The following is a 20,941-nucleotide window of genomic DNA, read 5'->3' on the forward strand; positions in this document are numbered from 1 at the left end:
AAATAAATACCACAGAGGGAGCTTTTTCATTCTAACATAGAACAAATGCTTTTATTGCACTTTTAGAAAAACCTGCATAGTCCCAACAACCAGATCCCCCCCTCGCTGCCTCCGAACGTGTGGTATAAAACAAACACAAAAGGAAATCCAAACGGGGTGTGTTTGCTCTTACAGAAAGTCAACTAAAAAACACCCACCAGCAACAAAAAAGGAGCCGATTCCAGCCCTCGCAGTTGTCATCGACACTCATTTGGCACTGAAAACCCACCCAGGTGAGAAGGAAGTTTTGCCTTTGAGCCGAGAGGGGAAATGTCTTTGGGGTGGGAAACGTGGTCTCCCTGACCCACGAAGCCATCGCTGCGGCACAACCGTGTGCGGGCACAGTCCTGTCCGCTCTCTCGTCACTGCTGCTGCTGCTGCTGCTTGTGTCAGCCTTTCTCAGAGGAAGACTCCTGCAGATTCTCTTTTCCCAGTGAGAACACAAAAGGCAAATGCCCGAAATGACCTGACCGAAACTCGCAGCCGCACACAACCCGGGCTGTGGTGGCAGGAGCCTGGCAGGATCCAAATGGATCATCTCTGGCAGCGAAGATGTAAATGCCAGATGTAAGTGCGTCTGACAGACCAACCACAGCCCAGCTCACCAGAGGAGCCGGTCTCTTGCTCTGCTGCCGTCACAGCCCCAGGGATCTGTGCCTGGAAATTACCAAAAATAAAAGAAACCTCCCAGAAGGGCTGGGGAGCCCAGGGCAGACGGCGCTGCCGGGCCCTGGCACCTCAGGCTGGACCGGCGGCTCCCGTCCTTCGCGCTGCTGCCCAACGTTTTCTCTCAAAGTGCAATATCGCTTTTTATTCGTTGGTATTTACAAAGAACACGGCTCTGAATCCCAACCGCCCCCCTGGCTCCCCCTCCCCTTCAGAGGCTGCCTGACGGGAGGACGCCGGGCGGTCTGCGGTGTGCGGGGCCACGCCGCGGCGGGGAGCTCGGCCTCTATTTCACAGTCACGGTGGAGGCCCCGTGGATGGACTCCATCACGGCTGCAAAGCGGCTGCAGAGGTCGTAGGGGGAGTTGGGCCGGATCTTCGGGGGTTCTTTCAGAACAATGACCTCGGTGGAGCAGTCGAGGAGCCGGGGGAGCACTTCGCCCAGCTTCATCTGCAGTTTGGCTGTCAAGGGGGAGAGGAGCAGAGAGTCAGGCAAGCCTGAGAATGGGAAACCTGCACACGAGCATAAATGTACCCAATTTTGTTCTTCACAACAGCAGCTTGAGAACAAATCTCTGTGTTTTTGCCTTATTTCCCTTCAGCACGTTTACCCTCTGCTCACGACCGAAAACCCTGTGAAGACTCCCCAAACCTTCACACACAGACCAAAAGGAGTGGAAACCGATTTCTCTTCACGACCTGAGGGGAGTCGTGGGAGCCCGACTCCAGACTGCAGAAGGAAATACAGAACAGGAGCAGCTACCCAGAACTGGCAGTCAGCTCTGAACCGACAAACCTCCTTCAGAACACAAAGATCCCCTGAACCTGCTCCCCCATCCAGTCTTCTGCAGCTCCGCCCATGTTTGTGGCCACTGCTAAAGGCTGTTCCTCCTCCTGAAGAGGACAGCTAAGCCTGCCAGCGTTCACCTGCCACCTGCAGGGACCCCTCCGCTCAGCAAGGCAAACCAAGCCCAGAGCACATCCAGGGAACACAAACCCGTTCCTCTGAGATCAGCTTTTCCCCTCTCCGGGAAGAGGAACGCTTCTCCTGCTGCTTCAATGCAGAAGAAGATTGAATTCTACTGTGACATAACTCAACGGAGGATTGAAACACATTTCTCCTCTGACAGCCAGAGGTACCCCAGTGCAAACACCAGGAATTTCAGGAAGTGTTTTAAATGGACCTTTAATTCCCTCCTCATTCAGATCTAGACACTGCCCTGCCCACAAGCAGCAGGACCAAGGTCAGGCAGGACTCTGTTCCTTACCGTCCATGTCTTCCCGTCCCAGATAGGAGCACCAGCGGTTTCTCATCACCTCGATGGCGTCCAGGTCCTCTTTGGAGATCTCAAAGTTGTTCATGAGGTGCATGCAGGGGATGATCAGCTCGTTCAGGATGCTAATGCCCTCTGCCACATGAGCTTCCTCGCAGCTGACGAACAGAGACGCCGCCACCTCGTTCAGCTTCTAGGGGAAGAGGAAGAATCAGGGACAGGGTTGTGAGGAAGGACATCATCTTCTGCTCAGAGAGAGAAAGCCATTAACATTAGAAATAAATACTGGGGGGGAAAGAAGTGAATGGACAGAAAATGATGTGACCACCGAGTTAACAACACAAGCCCCGAGTTAAAACCCCAGAGGATGTTCAGCAGCAACCCCCGAGCCTTCCCTGGAAATGCAGCACAGTAATTAAGTGTGATCCTAGGAGGGGACACGGTACAGTGTGATTCCCCGGGCAAAGCCATGCCCAGCAGCTGGTGAGTGAACTGCTCCATCACCCAGGCTGCTCCCTCCTCTCCCCTCCTCTCCAAGAGTGAGCACAGAAGCTCCTCAATACCCACCAGGAGACACTTCCTTCTGTACAGGGCAATCAGCGACTCGTTCACTCCTCTGTTGGTTCCTTTCAGCAGCAGCTTGGTGTTGCTTTGGTAGGCATAGATCAGGTAGGTGAGCGACTCCTGGTACCTAGGAGAAGAGTGTCAGCCCTGCCAGGGTCCCAGCTGCAGCACAAGCAGTCCTGTGGCTCAGGAAATATTTAAGATGTGGCCAGAATGGTCACTAACACCAGGCCCCACAGGGAAAATGCTGTTTCCTTGCCAAAGCAGCGATGAACAGACACCCTGTGTCAAGCAACCCGCGTTCCTTTTGGCCCAGGGTGCCGAAGGAGCATCCTTGGAAGAGCCCTTTAAAACCAAGTTTGTGAACAACTTGGCCTGAGCGCAACTGCCAGCGCTGACCTTTTTTCCAGGCACTTTGCACGTTGGGGGAGCACTAAGAGAAGCGCAGAGGGCAACGCTTCCCCGTTCTTCTACAGGCTTCTAAGCTTATAAACCCCCTGGTGAGAAACCAGAGCAGCTGACAGAGCCTAGGTCATTCCAGGGAAGCTCTAAGGTGCTCTCCCTCAGTCTCTTGTCAATGTGCCCACCTGAATTTGGGGGTTCATCACTGCTGACCACCTCAGAATTCAACTGTTTCCATCCATGAATTAACTTCTGAAAGCCAGTTGATTTTCCAGATTGGAAAAAAAAATCACTTTTCTAATTGCAAACCTTTCACAAAATGGCACTGTCCTTCTCCATACTGCACTACTTTAGGTAAAATACATGTTCTAAAGAAATAGGGAGAAAAAAAGGCCCTTTTTAAATCCTTCGGAGTCTTGAGAACTCCCAAGCGTGTGCTTACACAAAGTATATTGTCTGGCTCATGACAGTTTAACTTTAATACAGGAGTCCAAAGGAGAGGGGAGAAAAAAAAAAAGTGATGGCAATCATTCCTGCAAGCTCATCTCTGGAAATGAAAATGTAAAGCTCTGCTTCACAAAGGGAAAAATCAGGGGAAACTCTAGGAACTAGCTAGTACCTCACCACAATGTTTAAACTGTTAACAAGGTTGGCTGTGCACTCACAGAAGGGCTCTTAGCAAGGCAACGGGAAAGCCCACAGGCCTCACGGACAGGACTGAACTCAAACTGGCCACGGTGGCTCTAAAAGAAGTTCTCTCAAAGCAGCCTCCGTTTTCAGCCTTGGTTTAAATTATACACACACACACAATTAACAGCAACTTACTTTCTGTTCTGGTAGAGCTCCAAGCCTGTCAGCAGGTAAACTGACACCTTGCGAAAAAGGCTGTAGTCTTCGTGCCATCTCTGTTGAGGAGCAGCAGGAAAACCGGAGCGTCAGCGTCACCCGTCGCACGCACACGCGTGTCTCACGTTCCCTCACCACTCCAGAGCCTATCAGATTTCACCCTCTGAAGGGTTTCAACTTCTCTCACAAGCTACACAAATCAATTTAGTCAACTGCACAGACACTCCTCAAAGCTCAGGAGATTTCCAGCGCGTTCACAGAATCATAGAATCATAGACTGGTTTGGGTTGGAAGGGACCTTAAAGCTCATCCAGTTCCAACCCCCCTGCCATCAGCAGGGACACCTTCCACTAGACCAGGTTGCTCAAAGCCTCATCCAACCTGGCCTTCAACACTTCCAGGGAGGGGACATCTACAACTTCTTTGGGCAACCTGTTCCAGTGTCTGACCACCCTCACAGTGAAGAACTTCCTCCTCATATCTCATCTAAACCTCCCCTCTTTCAGTTTAAACCCATTTCCCCTTGTTTTGTCATTAAGTGCCCTTATGAAAAGTCCTTCCCCAGCTTTCTTGTAGCCCCTTCAGGTACTGGGAGGCCACTATAAGATCTCCCCGGAGCCTTCTCCCTTTCAGCATCCTTCTTTCATCTGACAGTGAGGAAGCTGCCGACTGACAGGCGTGCCGGTGACCGCTGCCTTTGCTGGCGCAGCTCCCAGCCGCGCTCCCCGCCTCCCATGCGCGGCTTTGGTTGTGAGAGCGCGAAGGAGGAAGGTGGCACCCTGCTCCCTTACCTTGTACTCCTCCATATCGACTTCATCAGGACCAATTTCTCTCAGCTTTGCTCGTGCTACCTTCATAATGCTGATGGACCTGCTCCGCGTAAGCAGAGATGGAGAAAATCAGAACGACAGCAGCCCCGGCTGCTTCCAGCTGAGAAAAGCCTCATCTTGGAATCCACAAACCTTTCATCGTAGCTGAGGTTTCTGTCTGCAAACTGCTCGAGAAGGGTCCGTTCCACCACCTGCTGGGGAGCATTGTTTTGCAGGAAGTAAATGAGCACGTGCTGCAGCCGGGCATCGTTCTGAGGGGTGGGGGTCTCTTTGGAAAGCAGGTAGAGCCGGGAGTACTCCTCGTGGAACGCCTGCCAAGGAAGCACAGGAATTAACACCTCCACTCTCCTGCCCGTGGGAATGCAGCAGCAGCTGACACGAAGCTTAAACCCATCCTGGAAGGGTGGGATTGTGTGTTCTGGTGGCCAAGGGAAGCCTATCAATGCCTGGAACTATAAAGACAAGGCACCCACGCCGCGGCAAACTGCTCGCGTGAAGCACACGCTTTGCAAAAGCACCACGGTGTCCAAGTGCCTTTGGCAGAGGGGGGGGATCCAGCTGCCTCAGACAGCTCTGATAACCCTCTTGCAAGTGCTGAGGCTGTAAAAAGCGATTGCAATCAGCAGTATCTGTATGTAGGAAGGTGCAAGAGTATCTCGTGATTTCTGTTCCTGTAGATTACCAGCACGGGAGATTTCTCCCAGTTAAATCTACCTGCCTGGAAAATCTTACACCAGCTTCAATATTCAGCAGCACTCATTCCTTCAACATGTACATTTCTCGAGGACACATTTTACAAGAGAGGTCACACTAAGCGGACATGTTCAGGGCCAAAAGAAAAAACAATTCACAAGTGCTGGTTTATTTCCTGGTGATCACACTGAGGACCTAGACAACAGATTCTGAAAGGCATGCAAAAAAAGTCTGCTCTTTATTATCCAGATTGAGAGAACTGCCAATAGTAAAGGAAGAAGCAGAATAAATAGTGGAAAGTTAAGGTGTTTCTCCTGGGAGGAGGGAGCTCTTACAAGGTCTAAAAACAGTTTAGGACCCACGGATATCTTGTCACAGAAGGAGAGGAGAAACAGGAAGGTTGGAGAGAAAGGTCATTAACTAAAAGAACAAATCATTCCCTTCACATTCCTGATATGCCAATACAGCATTGATTCTCCATCCCATGCAAACAGCTATCCACACGATTGGATTTAGCAAACAAGGAAGATACCTTCACGAGCCCTGCTTCAGACCCATCTCGATCAAAGGTCTGGCGGGCTTTTGCAATAGCCAGGATGACACCTTGCATGGCTGGGCTCAGCATCACCTACCAGGAAAGCAGGAAAACAAAACACAAGCAAGAGAAACAGTAACAGACAGGGAAAGAAGAGAAAGCACGGTGAAGAATGGAAAAAACTTTCAAAAGATAAGGTTTAAAGGCAATGGTATGAACACAGGTGGAACAAGCCAGAGCTCTGATCTCCCTGTAGGCTACTCACTCCATCTATCACACGCACTTTACATGCAGGGGGTTTTTTAAAGCACTTAAAGGTCTAAAGGCCACTCGCTCGAAGCTCTGACTTTGTAAATGCAGCAAGTGAGAACATAAAGCACCAGCCAAATCCCTCCTGTGTCCCACTCAATCTTCTGAAGCGATGTGAGGAAGAGAGCAGCAAAAAATCGGTTCCCTGGGCCAGCTCCCTACAAGCACTGAACGTACTCGAGGAGGAACCACCTCGGGATTTACGGGAAATCTAATGGCACTTGTGAAGGAGACCGGGCTCCCAAACAGCTGCTCAGCCACGGATGAGTGCAGTGAAACAGTCGGATTCAGTAGCCAGGGCAGTGTAAGTTCCTCTGGCAGCGGTTAACGCCTTTGAGAGAGGGGATGGAACCGTAACTGAGGACAGTACAGAGGCTTGGAGGTGAGTTAATACAGCGAGGATCCACTTTGATATCGTTGTCCCAGAAAGAAGCCTGAGAGGAACAACCCGTGGATCTAAGGACTGAGTGTTTTACCAGAGCTGCTCGTTTGATGGCATTTAGAGATGAAATTACTGAACAATTTGCTCTGGCCTTCTTCATTTCCACAGTGGGAAAATGTTACTGTGTGAACAGCACCGTCTCCAGGACCGACTGCTACCGAACTCAACCTCAGCAAAGCCCAAAGCCAGCTAACTACAGAGTGGCAGGTTAATGACCGGCAGTAATTAACCCCTGCGCTGGGGTCTGTACCTCCTCATTATATCCGTCTGCATCGGATCTAACGGGAATCTTCCCCACACTGGGGATTTCCACTTCAGAGACCTGAGAGCTACTTTGGGCAGCAGACTCTGTTGCTTTAGTGTCCCGTGGTTGTTCTGCCTGAACTGTAAGTGCTGTTTCTCCCGGTTGGGCCTTCACTGGCTCTACCTCCTTGGGCTGTGGCCGAGAAGAAAAAGAAGAAAGAGAGTCAGAAAAACCAAAGCAAAATCCAGGAAAGCAAAAGGGGTCTGAGTGAAATGTGGCACAGCTACAGAATTCCACAGAAGTGGAAACAGCCAAGGTCTGTCGAGAAGAAGAAGAGACAAGAACGAGTTGCTCCCTGGTCCAGGGCTCAGTTCCTACCTCGCAGAGCGCCGCCTCAACGCCGTTCTTCTCATAGGCGTCGGCGGTGTTGGCGATGGCCTTGGCAGTCTGCTCCTTGGCAATCATGGCGTGCTCAGAGGACAGGGAGCGCAGGCTCTGCTCGCAGACTGAAGACTGATCTGTCAGGGCAGAGAACAGCAAGACTTCTCTCTTGTTCTAAAATGTTTGTAGGTGGTCAGTGCAGGATTGAACAGCTGCTGCCCTCAGCCCAGAGGTGAGGGCATTTCCCTGTGTGCTTGCGCACGCCCTTTTCCAGTGGGTATGGCACGAGCTGTCAGGGACTGCCAAATAACACTCTCCCACTCCAGAGAACAGCACTTCAACATTTTCTACTTGGTATTTATTAAAAAATACCCCAAAACAACAACTCTGGAAGTGAAATGAGATTAACTCATGATGCTTAAACGAATGGAAAACAGCATTTCTGGTGACAAGCCTGGAAGGGTGCACATGCAAAAAGAGTAGAGCAGCCTTTCGTACTGCCAGGACAGAGCCTCCACCAGCTGCCTTTGCTGCTCCACCAACAGTTTCTCCCAGATATCCAGAAAGAGGTGCCAGGCTCCGACACAGCCATACTTTTGACCAGCTCGTCGCTACCGGTTTCAACAGGGTTTGCAAATTCAGCCGTGGTGTTACCTGGTCCCGATTCAGAAGAGAAGTCCTGCGATTCAGAAGCAGGTGAAGGCTCCATCTGAGGAATCTTGCAGGATTGTTCTTCCTCCCACTCCTCTGCCTCCTGCTCGAGTCGCCAGTTGTCCTCCTGGATGTAGTGTCTCAGCTCTGGGGGCAGGGCTTCCACTTCCTTCTGAAACTGTCCAACCTCGGAGCCATCATCCCTGTCTGGAAGAAAAGCAAGACTGGCACATAGCGGAACACACGGCAGCAGGATGCACTAAACAAACGTGCAGGATTATGCAAAGCCACGATCACGTTGGCTGAAGGATAAATGGAAAAAAAAACCCAACTTTCTACTAGCTTTGTAATGTAAGATAATTCATAAGCAAAAGCACAAAAATAAGAAGTCCACAGAGTTATCTGAAACAAAACCCAGTTTTGTTTGACCACTGGATGGCATTTGTCACAGAGACATTCCAGAAACAGCAGAAAATGCATCCTTATCCAAGGGCTGCCACGCACAGAGAACCTGTTCACACTGCCAACAGCCAGAAAATCCACGGTTCAGCTGGACACATCGTACCTACAGCACTACGGGGCATATCAGGGTAGGGAACTGCATGGGTTCCACAGCATGACTGATGTGTTGGAACTTCTCAGCACTTCTTAGATCTGCTCCAGTATTCAGTTTTAAAATAGCACAAAGCCCCAGTAGTATCAGCTTTAGCCAAGTCTTAAAATTTCTCAAAAGCAAATGGCAAAGGTACTTCTTACACGCACCACAAAGGCAAAGCATCTTTAAAAAACAACCCAAAATTGCATTAAATAAGGGAGAAAAAAAAAATCTGGGGTTCATTTTGGAAATGGAACTGTCATAGGAAGACAAAGAACAACCTCCAGATCTTCATCAGCCTCATTTAGCAATGAACAGAGTGAGAGTTCTCCATTGTTTCTTCCTCTTTATTACATCAAAATGAAGCACGTGTGAAATTATGAGGTTCTTCTACAGCTGGTTGCCATGTATAGTGCCACGTGCACGATAATTTCACCACATGACTATTTATACATTGGCACCACAAACACACTTGCAAGTCGAAGCTGCTGTTACCCACGACTCTCGTGCTAGGAAAGGACTAGATGATCTTTTGAGGTCCCTTCCAATCCCTAATATTCTGTGAAAGGCTGTGTAAAAAAGGGCCCCGTGTCGATTCAGTGCAACGATATCACGAAAAACCACACCAGCAAGTCAGAGAGAATGATAAAAACAGGAGAAACAAAGTAGGAGGTGTTTCACGTGCCCTTATAAAAGAAACATTGCCATATAAACTCTATAAAGACTGCAAGTGAAAAATACCAGGAACAGAGGCACGTTGGAAGCAGCAAACGGGGAGTTTGAATATTTATTCGCATTAATAAGACATAAAGCACAGTCCCTAATCTCACCAGGATCATTCTCTCTTCATTTTTCAACCTTACCAGGGATTCAGAAATGAATAGAGTACGGAGCAAATTATTTCCCTTCAATCTGGGGTGAGGTTTTTTTGCGTTGTCAAAAGACAACTGTGCCAGAGAAGCTGATGCGTGTTAACGATCGCACAGGCTCGAGAGACAAGAGAATCCACAACCGTCTAATTACCCAGCGGTTTTGGCTCCCGTACCTGCAGCGAAGCGGGACACCTTATCGCTGATGTACATCAGGCAGTAGGCGCTGGCGTTCTTCAAGCCTCCGAATGAATCTCTCTCCAGCTCTTCCCAGGACGATTCTGTCACTGAGATGTCGTTGTATTTGAGCCAGCTTTTTCGAGGCTGGTCGTAGATGTAGGCCCAGTAGTGACCCGCATTCGCTTGCCCTTCGTGGACCAAGACTGCGTGCAAACGGTAGGGAACCTGCAAGGTCACAGGGACGCGGCTTTCAGGTGTTCTTTTAGTAAATGAATTTGTATGACCTCTGTACAAAAATGCCAAATGCATTCAGAGCTGTATCATAGAATCATAGAATGGTTTGGTTGGAAGTTAAAGTCATCTTTAACTGATGACTTAAAGCTCATCCAGTTCCAACCCCCCTGCCATCAGCAGGGACACCTTCCACTAGACCAGGTTGCTCAAAGCCTCATCCAACCTGGCCTTAAGCACTTGCAGGGAGGAGCAGCCACAACTTCCTTGGGCAACCTGTTCCAGTGTCTGATCACCCTCACAGTGAAGAACTTCCTCCTAATATCTCATCTAAACCTCCCCTTCTCGTACAAGGCTCCCGATTCTTACAGTAAATTTCCTACCAAGAGGCAACTGACTTACAAAGGAAAAAGCAGCAAGATTTTCACATAGAATCTGCTTCATCATAATACTGGGATTTTTAATAATATCATCCACAATAAAGTGGACATCTTCAACTGACAGCTCCTAACGAAACTCAACAGCAGCGACATCAGTTTAATATTTACCTAACGAAGCTGTGTTTCTTACCTGCTGGAGGAGAGGGTCAGAGTACATTTGTTCCATGGACAGGTTGATTCTGGTAATAGACTCCTTCAGATCTGCCAAGAACATCAGAGAAAATGAGAGAAATACAGAAAAATGAACGATGACTCATCAGGCTGCTCCGGCCCCTTTCGCTTCAAAAGCCAGGCAGTGACTATCACCCAGAGTTAACAATCGGGGCTGAAGCCTGCACGAGATCAGCTGCCGAGCAGGATGTATCCAGCTGAAGGAACAGAGGGAACTCGGGCTGGCATTCAACAGAAAAAACCACAGCAAATCTATTTTGGGGCCAACCTTGCACGTCTTGTTCAATCTCGTTTCTCCATCGCTGCAGACACGTCCGGACAAGGTTCAGCTCTTCCTCAGAAACCCTGTGAGGAGCTGGATGTTCATCCATTTCCATTGGCGAGCCACAAGGCTGGAGTGGCACACTTGGTTCTCGCTGCGGTGAGGGATTTGCCAACAAGAAAGCTTCATCTTCGGTCCTAGTATCCCTCCTTTCCAGTGTGCTGTGGAGCAAAATCCAAGAGTAGTGGATAGGTTTTTCAATCTCTCTCTTGTTTTTTCTCTTTGTAGAAAACAACTTGAAATAAACCAAACAAAAACTGCTCCGGAGCCAGAGCAGGATTTCCCTTCCAGGATGGCACAGAATGTAAAGAGAACAAGTACACTGAAATGTCCTTCTACTTAACAGAGCAAATTAAAAAACACAGGACAAATGAAAGCTAAAATTCTTACAGAACTCTGTAAGCAGAACCACAGTGAGCAATTCTAACAACTCCTTCCCTTACTACTAAGAAAATCATGTATTTACTCAGCTTAATTTAGAGTGTAAACCAAGCATGCTGGTCAGCTTTGGAATAATCCAATATTGCAGTAATTTACTGGTCGATGAAGTGAAAAAATGAGCAGCCTAACCAAAACCAGCACGTAATTTAACTCAGAATTGCTGCTTGGACAAGGAATAATACAGTGATGCTTCTGGAAAAGGAAAAAGAACAGACTAGAGGGGATTTTACCAGTGTCTATAAATATCTGAAATGTGCGGGCCAAATGGATGGGGCTGGGCTCTTTTTGTTGGTGGCTGGTGACAGGACAAGGGGCAATGGGCACAAACTGGAACACTGGAAGTTCCAGACAAACTTAAGGAAAGACTTCTTTACTGTCAGGGTGCCAGAGCCCTGGGACAGGCTGCCCAGAGAGGGTGTGGAGTCTCCATCTCTGGAGATGTTCAAACCCACCTGGACACTTTCCTGTGTGACCTGCTGTAGGGAACCTGCTTTAGCAGGGGGGTTGGACTGAATGATCTACTGAGGTCCCTTCCAACCCCTGTGATTCTGTGACTAGATGCAGCGTTATATTTATGCAAACAGAAACAAATTAGGAGCAAATTATCGACTGGTTTCTTGCACAGGCACTTGTACACTGCAGCACCGTGAGCGCCCAGATAAACACTGTGCTCTCAGAACGCAACCCAGGAGCATTCAGCTGAAAGGCACAGGGTTCTCCTGCAAATCGTCTGCGTTTCTGTTCACTAACCTGTTTGGCTGTGAGAGCACATCCAAAACATGAGGCTCGCCTTGGGACTCCAGGAGTGTTGTCTGAGAGCCCTGAGCAGGAGAAACAACGGCGGCTGGTTTTGTAGCGACGAACTCGAGGACGTACTGCAGCATGTCAGGTAGCGGGAAGCGGGCTGGGCCGGAGCCGTATTTCATGTACCTACGGGAAAACGCAAGACCTTGCATGAATGAAGGAATGTGACTGTTTCCTTAAGCCTGACAAAATGATCTGAGGGCTGGAGCACCTCTCCTATGAAGACAGGCTGAAAGAGTTGGGGCTGTTCAGCCTGGAGAAGAGAAGGTTCCGGGGAGATCTTATAGCGGCCTCCCAGTACCTGAAGGGGCTACAAGAAAGCTGGGGAAGGACTTTTCATAAGGGCACTTAATGACAAAACAAGGGGAAATGGGTTTAAACTGAAAGAGGGGAGGTTTAGATGAGATATTAGGAAGAAGTTCTTCACTGTGAGGGTGGTCAGACACTGGAACAGGTTGCCCAAGGAAGCTGTGACTGCTCCTCCCTGGAAGTGTTCAAGGCCAGGCTGGATGAGGCTTTGAGCAACCTGGTCCAGTGGAAGGTGTCCCTGCTGATGGCAGGGGGGTTGGAACTGGATGAGCTTTAAGGTCCCTTCCAGCCCAAACCATTCTATGATTCTAAAAGAAGAGCAACAGGGAAGAAAACTCCCAGGTTAGGATGGAGACGGCTTAACCGGTGAAGGAAGGGAGGGAAAAACCCAGGTGATGCACAGGGATGCGCTCACCACCCCCCAGCAGCCGACCTTGAAAGCCCTGAGGCTCGGGGCACTGCTTGGCAGTCGGCAAGCAGTCTGCTCTGCTTTAGTCACAGAAACAAGACAGTTAACTCCACCCAGCCAGACCCTGCAGGATGCTGCTACACGTGGGCCTACGTAGAAACTGTTTTCACGGCACCCACCAGATCCTCACCGAGCACAGACACCACCAGGCTGCTGTGACAGACACAGCGTAAATCTTTGCCTGCCACTTGTTCACAGAACTGTCATTTTGAAAATAAAAACAAGTTTTAACGCTGGTTAAAAGGACTTCTACACAAAGCAGCTGGAACGTGAAATCTTCTGGTTGTCCACAAACCAGATCTTTGCTATTGATATCCTCCCTTCCCCAATTAATAATGCCAAATGCTAAGCTGGAGGGGGCATCGGATATAAAGAATAACACAGATACTTATTAATGTACCACTGAGCTCCCCCGCTGGAACCCGCCAACGTAGCTGACAGAGACAATTGTACTATTTAAAGAATTTGTTCTTGCATCAGAGATAGTCAGAAACCATCAAAACCACGAGTTTGTTTTTGGAAACACCCTTCCTCACTCCACGCTTCTCGGAACAAAACCGGTTCTGTTCGTCCTTCCTCTACAAGCTTCTCTTCTACCGGAACGCTCGCTTGAAAGGAAGCATTGCACGCTCCCACGGGGCACAGAAATGAAGCTAGATGCCTCCTCACCTTTCCAGTTTCTGCTGCAGAATCACCATTTTCTCCTTCAATCTCTTCATTTCTTCTCTCTTCGTTTGAATCAGCTCTTTGCTGCAGTAGAGGTACCTGCGCAGAGAAACACAGCGCCTCGCCACGTCAGACCGTTCCCTTCCGACATCCGCTCTCTTTCAGAAACAATATTTCAAAGAATCCTTCCTTGCTCACCCATCCGACCTTGTTAATTTCTTTAATTACAGTCAAGCAATAGCTTCAAACCTACCGTACAACAGAACCAACTCACCTGTCCATATAAATAGTCTGGGGAAATTCTAGCTTGGTGTGAATTTTCTCTGGCTGTCCTAGTGACTGATTGAACTCAAATCGGGAGAGTTCAAAGGTCAGTACTGGTGGGAGTTTTGTAAACCAGCGCTGTAACAAAAGCAGAAATGCCCCCAGAGGGACTTGTTTTAAGATGACTGCTAAATGGCACACTTTAGACCCATCTTAAATGATTTTAGACTGCTCCTAACCGCCTGCTTATCTTTAAATACTGGTTTAGGATACGCTTTGCTTACGGAGCAACTAGTCAGAAAGCCAATTTGTCCAAAATCAACATTTCCGCTTCCATTTTACATTTTTACCATCAAAAAGCCTGATAACAGCTTTCAGAAAGTTACTTTTCATTGCCTCATGCATCCAGCTTGATGGATGATTTAACGAGCCCAGCACCGAATTTAAGAAAATTAGCAGACACTATGCAAACTCTAGATGTCAGCTGAGAGCCTCCAAGAGAGTTCTTTCCCGATGTAGATCACATGCAATGATGAAGAACACAACACGAGTCCTCAAGTAGTACCTGATTCCTTAACCTCGCTCACTCTACTGACAAAACTATTCCATTTAGGAGATTCAGAGGAGAAACCTGCTTTCCGTAGGTTTCAGACACCATTTCAAAGAGCCAGGCTGAAAGAAGAACCCTTGGTTGGGTTTACACTTCCCCTCTCTCTCTCTTCCTGGGTTCACAAGCATCTCCAGCACCCACTGCCAGGAGCTTCCTTCCCCCACCTGAGCTCGGCACCACCCAGACACAGCTCCCCGCTGGGAGCAGCTCAGGATGAGCCCACTAAGCTCATCCTCCTTTGCAGGATTCCTGCCCGACCTCCTGCTGCAATAAATCTGCCCCACGCCACAGTGTGTAGATCTACAATATTGTAGATCTACAATATTTACAACGGAGGTATATTATTTTAATTATTTTTTAACAACTTTGGCCAGGCAGCAGAGCTCTCTGAGCAGCAGCCCAATCTTCAGAACTAGAGAACATAAAAACTGAGGAGGAGTGATTTACACACCCGTTATCTAGCAGAAATGGACGTTCTCGTTAATCCCACTGATGCTTTGAGCTTCGGGACACTCACCTACGTTCTCAAAAGTCAAAATGCACCTTATTCTCTATGGCCCCTATCATGCAGTCCTCTAGCCACGACATCCTAGGAAGTGAAATTAAGATGTAGAGTTTTTCCAGTCAGATTTCTTAGAAATACAGCCAGAGCCTCTTCCTTCTATCCCTACAGAGACAGAACGATTAAAACATCTCCACGACTAGTCCAAGTTTCTTTCGGAAAAGGATCTGGAGGAACTAAAAAGCTTGAATTGAAAAGAACATGCCCCATCAGCTCCCTATGTCCCTTTCTCTCTGGCATGAGCCCACATCAGTTTCACTGACATCTGCTGTAAATGCACTTGACCAGCTTTGGGCAGGAACTAGGAAACCCAGAAACAAACATCTGAGACCGGAGCTGGAAGAGCTCACCTGCCCAAGGCTCCCTTTGCTAGTTTAAACCACAGCAATGCATTTTTCAGACATTCTCACAGAACTGAAATACCTTTCCCTGCCCCCTCCCCTCTATGCCAGCCACCTTTGCACATTTCTGAACGTTATTTCCTAGTCTCTCTCTCTAAGCCAACTTCTCAGCTGCTCTTACGCATGCAGGATGCTGAATGTAATGGCAAAGCTTCGCTTTCTGCTTCGCTGCAACTACACATTTTATGATTGGTTTGTGATTTGTGAGATTTAAAAAAAAAAAAGAGAAAAAAAAAAAGAAAAAAAAATCAGCACAGTCAGAAGATAAAGAGTGAAGATGAGAAGAAAAAAAACCACACACTGTAATAGGGAGAAAGATACAAATTCCAAATGGCATACCATAGAGTTAAGCACTGTACTTTTACCCTCCGAAAATATGGAGGCAGTGGTTCTCCCCCTACTCAGGTACAGGTAGGCTTCAACAGAAAGAGAGAGACTTTATCACACTTGCATCAGCAGCAGATCTTTACCTTTTAAATTCAAAACAAGCTCCTCAAACTGGCTATGTAGGACAACACATCTTTAAGAGTAAGCAAAGACTCGAGTGTCTCACCATGTAACACTAACATACATTTACACCAGATTCCAGGCAACCAGGAAATAATTTGTATTAAATTCTCAGGGAATGTTTACAATCACCATTTAACGTTATCAAAATACACTGAGACATCCCTGCTCTATGTCTTGCATTTTTCTGCAGCAGGCAAGCAACAGCTCCAAAGCAAAAGGTGAAACTAACCTCCTGTCCATACTTCACCGACTGAGACGCTGTCGCCTCGCCCATCTCTCCCTCCACCATGGCTCCTTCCAAGCACTCGCTTAAGTTTCGATACCCATTTACCTGCAGGGGATACTGACCAAAGGCTTCGATCTTGGAAAAAGTATTGCCTGGATGATGGAAATGATACAAAAGTTCTCAAATAACTTAAGGGAACAAAAAAACTCTGGTTAACTCGAGAGGTTGTTGTCTGCATCAGTTAGAGGCGCTACTTGCAAGAACCGAACCGCACATAGCTCTCTGTACACGTGTCTGTCAGGGCAAGCCCCTTACAAACGAGTGCTTTCAAGCACTTCTGAGTATTTAATGTTTTCAGAAGACATATTTTATACACATTACAGGCTATTTTATCAAGAAGACTCTTTGCAAGTTTAAAGAACTAGGCAATTTCATCAGCAACGTGCAACAAAACCCTTGTGCCATCGCTGCTATAAATCAGAACATGCAAAGGAGTCACGAAGCGAATCTACCGAACCCTTCACTCACCCTCATGGACACCCTCGGTCAAGAAAGTCCCGTAGAAAAGTTGTACCATTGGGTTTTCAGATTTGTCCCCAGGGCTCCTGTTCCAGAAAGAAAAAGCACATGTTCATTTGCAGCAGTAGGCTGCAAAACAGCCCCAAGTCTTAACCTAAACCTTTGCCTGGGAACTTTCTCGTACTCAAAAGCAAAGTGTTCTATCCAAGCACAAAATACAGAGGAAGCTTCTCATCCGTTTCCACACTCAGAAGCACAATGTAAAACTTAAACTGTCTGACACATACACAAAAAAAAAAGGTAAGGCACTACCTTGTGAAATGCAGTTCCAAAAAACCCAGATCTTTCACAACGTACATCAGTTCTCTAGAGTCTCCCGGAAAAGCTTATTTATTCTGCAGGCCATATGGGCACTGAACAAAGTCCTACACTTACATACAGAACACGTAGATTTAACACTTTATAAGCGTACTTGGAGCTTAAGGAGCATCATCCTCAGTAAATAAAAAACCCTCTCTTTCATTTAGTCTAAATTTTCACGTAAAGCCCTCTCATTTGTTAAGGCATCGCAGTTAAAATCTGTTTCTCCTGGGTGTCAGGTCAAACCCCCGCGATGACAGAAAACTCACTTGACATTCACAGTAAGCTGGAACGCATCCTCCAGCCAGTCCAGTAGTTTGTGTGTAAATTCACTCACATCTTGCTAGAAGAGAGAGAAAAGTCCAGAGTCAAACATAACGCCAACCAGAAAGCGTTTTCACGGGCTACTGGTTTCACAAACCTACTGGAATACAACCCGACTGGTATTGCTGTACCTACCCAGCTGAAAGGAGTGTGAAACTCAAGTGCTATGCTGATTTAGACCGATAATGAACACTCTGCTCATCTGAAAACTAGATCAGAGGAAATTATTGTGATTGCTACCCAACTACCCAGATGGCACTGGGTAGAGCACTGTTCTGCTGGCTGTTTAATTAGCACGCACGTACATTTCGCCTAAACGACACAGGGACAGCTGCTTGTCACTTGACAAACATGGCAAGAGGCCCCTGAAAGTAATAGCAGGATGAAAGGAAATAGGATTGTCGTGGCTGCAAGTGCTGTTTTGAAGAAAACAAAAGGCTTTTTAATGCAGTTTTACCTGCTGTTCTTCAGCAGATTTAAACGCATCCCTCAAGAGTTCCAGCGCTGCGGAAGGGTCGACAAACTTACGACGCGTCCCCAGCATTAAAGCAAACAGACACTGAAGTTCTTGCATGAACGCAATGTTTCTTTTTCCCTGTGTTGCAAAAAGAAGAAAAGCCAAACCCTTCCTGCAAGCCAAAAAAGCAGCATCTTAAAGCAAACTGCTCTGGAATACCACACACAGCAGGTACCTGAAGAGGTACACTGACAACCGAGGGAAGAGCAGTGTCGTTTCTTGGAAGGAATCTGATCTCCCGATGGATGCACGGGAGAAAAAATTTAACCAAAACAAAATCTTTAGAGAAACAAGCGCCAGAAATAACTCTTGCCAAAACAGAAGGCAAAAGCTGGGGAACTGATGAATTTGTTCTGTCTGCACTTTGGGTTCTTTAGAGTATCGAGAGCCCACGTGAAAGCCAACAAAGCAAAGGCTCGTAATAGAATGATATAACGAGTGAAGGGTTATTCTACGTACGCCTTTCTCTCTAAATATTTCCCAAGCACCTTCTGCTAACAGCTCTCAGAGGGCACTGGGGCTACAGGGGCTACAGACTGGCTCAAACACCAGTTCTTCTACAGTGTGTGCGAAGAAACAAGTAATCTGGAGCTCTCCCAGTTGTTTTATGGGACGCATTTCTCCCCACACCACAGTTAGAAAGAAGCTCAAGGGAAAAGCTTTATGGGAAACATCTGATTTTTTTTTCTACAGCGTCTCTGTCTTTGAAAAGCATTTCCCAAATTCGTCTTTAGCGTCGCCTGACAATTTGAAAGCTGTTAACGTCAGCACAGGAGTCTCAGATGGCCCCAAATTAAAACTGCTTAGAGAAAGAGCAGAAGAGCATACCACAAAAGAGGGAAACTTCACAGCGTTACTCGAGGAAAACTTACAGTGTGACTACGACAAGTTTCAAGCACGTTTTGTGGGAGGGAGTATCCAAGGACCAGCCTCCGAAACTCTGGCAACTGAAACAGAGACTGCAAGGAAAGGAGAGGTAAAGAGCAGTCAGCAGTTTGCGAGGATCTGACTTGTTACCGTGTGATGTCCTGTTCCCACTCTCTAACTCGACAGCTTTTTTGGTCACTTCTAATTCTTTGGTGGCCTCAGGTTACTAAAGAAACGTTTACAAAGCGACCAGTCTACGTGCCGGGCCAGCACATTTGAACCCACCAAAGAACTGAATCTCACCCTGCCATCTCCAGGATATATTTTAGGAGAGAGCAGTCCATTCTGCATAGGTAAGCTGTGAGAAAGCCTGCAGGAACGAGTCACGGTGAGAAAGGACCCATCTGAGGCTTTCTCACTTCCTCTCAAAGCTGGAGACGAGAGATTAACGTCTATCTGCTGATGTGAAACGTGAACGGAGACAAATCTGCTCAGTTCCACTCGCTGTTGTCTCTTCTCGTGTAGTTTATCGCTAATAATACACGCTGCCTGCTCGCCGATTCCTTCAAGCACCTACGCCAGTGTATCCCATTAGCTGGAATACGATACACCACGTATCGTGGAGCCAACAATAACTGCAGTGAAATTCAATTATCAGCTCACTTTGCCAGTCTAGCTCCTGTCATTCAGTAAGCGTTTGGATATTGCTGCAGCAAAAAAACCCCGGTGCACGTACACAGAGGTTATATCTGTATCTATTTTTATGTAAAGTCTATTTAACTGCTCTCTGGCTCCTTCTGTGCACACCCAGAATAAATCACAACTATATCCACTGCAAGCAGACGTCTCATCTGCGCACGGTCACGTTCACTCATCTGCACACGATGACCACCTCACAGAGCTGCTGCATGTTGAATTCCAACTGGTAAATGTTTTGACTCCCAGACCGCAGCAAGAAGAACTTTTCTGTCAGGTTACCTGTATGACAGCGCTAAACCAACAGGTATTTCCAATATTCTTCATTCCAACGGGCCAGTCGCCCACTCTTCTCCAGTCGTTCTTCTTGGGGTTGTCTCCCCAGACTTCACAGCGCTTCCTTTTGGAGCGATTTTTGTGTTCAGCAGAATGAGCTTCCTGCGGTCTGTCACAAAAGATGGACACCGTGCTGTAAAACACCAGCTCACAAAGATTCTCGAGAACCACAGCAGTCGTACTCCCCTCTAGTCCCAAACCAATTGAGGGACCCACTGACCTTTCAGCAGCATCTCTTTGTGCAGCCTGAGCTTTTGGTGGTTCCAGTGGTCTGAAGGCATCAACTGCGCGGAGGTCGTCTCTGTTGTTGGGGGTAAGTGCAGCAGTAACATCTAGAAGCAGAAGCAGCACTCTGATTAGTTTCCCCACCAGGAGCAGGCAAGGCTTTCTTTAAAAGGAACTTCTAGAAAATGTTACACCCCACAAATGTGATTTTTTTTTTTTCCCCAATAGGAGGATAATTTTCTAGTTCAAGCTTTAAATACAAATTCTTGTGGTCTGGAATACGCTAGGGAACCTAAAAAGCCACTGAGTGGGGCTGCATGAGGAGAACAGGACAGACAGTGCAGCTCTGTATCGGGCAGAATTCCTTCCAGCCAAATTCAGAGTTTGAGAGAACACCTCAAACCTCTTGAAATAATGAAACATCAGCTGCTGCTGCTATTTGCTGTGTCTTGACATCAGTGTTGACAACTGACGCTGTGAAAGAAAGGATTTCAATAAAACTGGCACAATTTTGCTCATGTCAGGCCGCTCAGCTACGAGCTGTTTCATGTTCCAGCTACGTAGGGAAGGAGGAGAAAGGGAATGAGCAGTTTTGGAAGAGGCAGAAGCTTTACACAGCGGAACAAAGGGCAGCCACACTGTTCCCACTGTTGCTTCTAAGCTCCCAGCACTATGAACGTGTCTGGTGACAAACTCACCTGGGAAAGCTCTGGTTCATAGATGTGTCATTGGCAAAGGGGTTTAAAGAAACTGTTCTCAGCTACCTCAGGCTACAGTTACACTTTTGACACCTAAACGTACCAAACTGATGGTCAATAGCTGTAACCTTCACAAACACGTTTTTCACGTAGTCACACTGCTGGCTTTACGTTCTCCTGGAAATATGGTACTAAACACGCAATCTGCCTGCTCTGCCAGCAGATGCTGGAGAAAGAGACACGTACGATCCCTGACAGGGGCTCGGTTCTCTGTTCTGCTTGCTCTGTTTTCATGGGTTTTCCATGTTAGCCAAGACTTTCCATAAGGGCAGTTGATAGAACAAGGGGAAATGGGTTTAAACTGAAAGAGGAGAGGTTTAGATTAGATATGAGGAAGAAGTTCTTCACTGTGAGGGTGGTCAGACACTGGAACAGGTTGCCCAAGGAAGTTGT

The 20,941-nt window shown here is 47.5% G+C and overlaps 1 protein-coding gene across 1 annotated transcript; it reads right to left on the reverse strand.

Annotated features, from left to right (window-relative positions):
* Positions 1 to 981: 981 nt before the first annotated feature.
* On the reverse strand, positions 982 to 19,661 carry USP28 (ubiquitin specific peptidase 28). Its single transcript, XM_029086988.1, has 23 exons — positions 19,512 to 19,661; positions 18,539 to 18,625; positions 17,607 to 17,744; positions 17,095 to 17,168; positions 16,938 to 16,943; positions 16,475 to 16,548; positions 15,950 to 16,098; positions 13,648 to 13,775; positions 13,377 to 13,472; positions 11,876 to 12,055; positions 10,631 to 10,845; positions 10,322 to 10,392; positions 9,534 to 9,745; positions 7,880 to 8,100; positions 7,223 to 7,362; positions 6,851 to 7,036; positions 5,847 to 5,942; positions 4,754 to 4,932; positions 4,583 to 4,661; positions 3,771 to 3,850; positions 2,547 to 2,670; positions 1,974 to 2,172; positions 982 to 1,167 (listed from the first exon to the last, which is right to left on the reverse strand). Exons 1-23 carry the CDS (start codon positions 19,554 to 19,556, stop codon positions 992 to 994), a joined length of 2,955 nt encoding a protein of 984 aa, XP_028942821.1. The 5' UTR covers positions 19,557 to 19,661; the 3' UTR covers positions 982 to 991.
* Positions 19,662 to 20,941: the final 1,280 nt, after the last annotated feature.

This window comes from Antrostomus carolinensis, unplaced genomic scaffold (genome assembly GCF_000700745.2).
Source record: "Antrostomus carolinensis isolate BGI_N321 unplaced genomic scaffold, ASM70074v2 scaffold32829, whole genome shotgun sequence".
Classification (NCBI taxonomy): Eukaryota; Metazoa; Chordata; class Aves; order Caprimulgiformes; family Caprimulgidae; genus Antrostomus; species Antrostomus carolinensis.

Coding starts and splice junctions, on each gene's coding strand:
- USP28 (XM_029086988.1), bottom strand. CDS start 19,556: ATGAAGAATATTGGAAATACCTGTTGGTTTAGCGCTGTCATACAG. Junction 10,846..11,875: donor GTGCTCTCACAGCCAAACAG/GTTAGTGAACAG, acceptor TTTGCTCCACAG/CACACTGGAAAGGAGGGATA. Junction 7,037..7,222: donor TTGAGGCGGCGCTCTGCGAG/GTAGGAACTGAG, acceptor TCTCGGCCACAG/CCCAAGGAGGTAGAGCCAGT.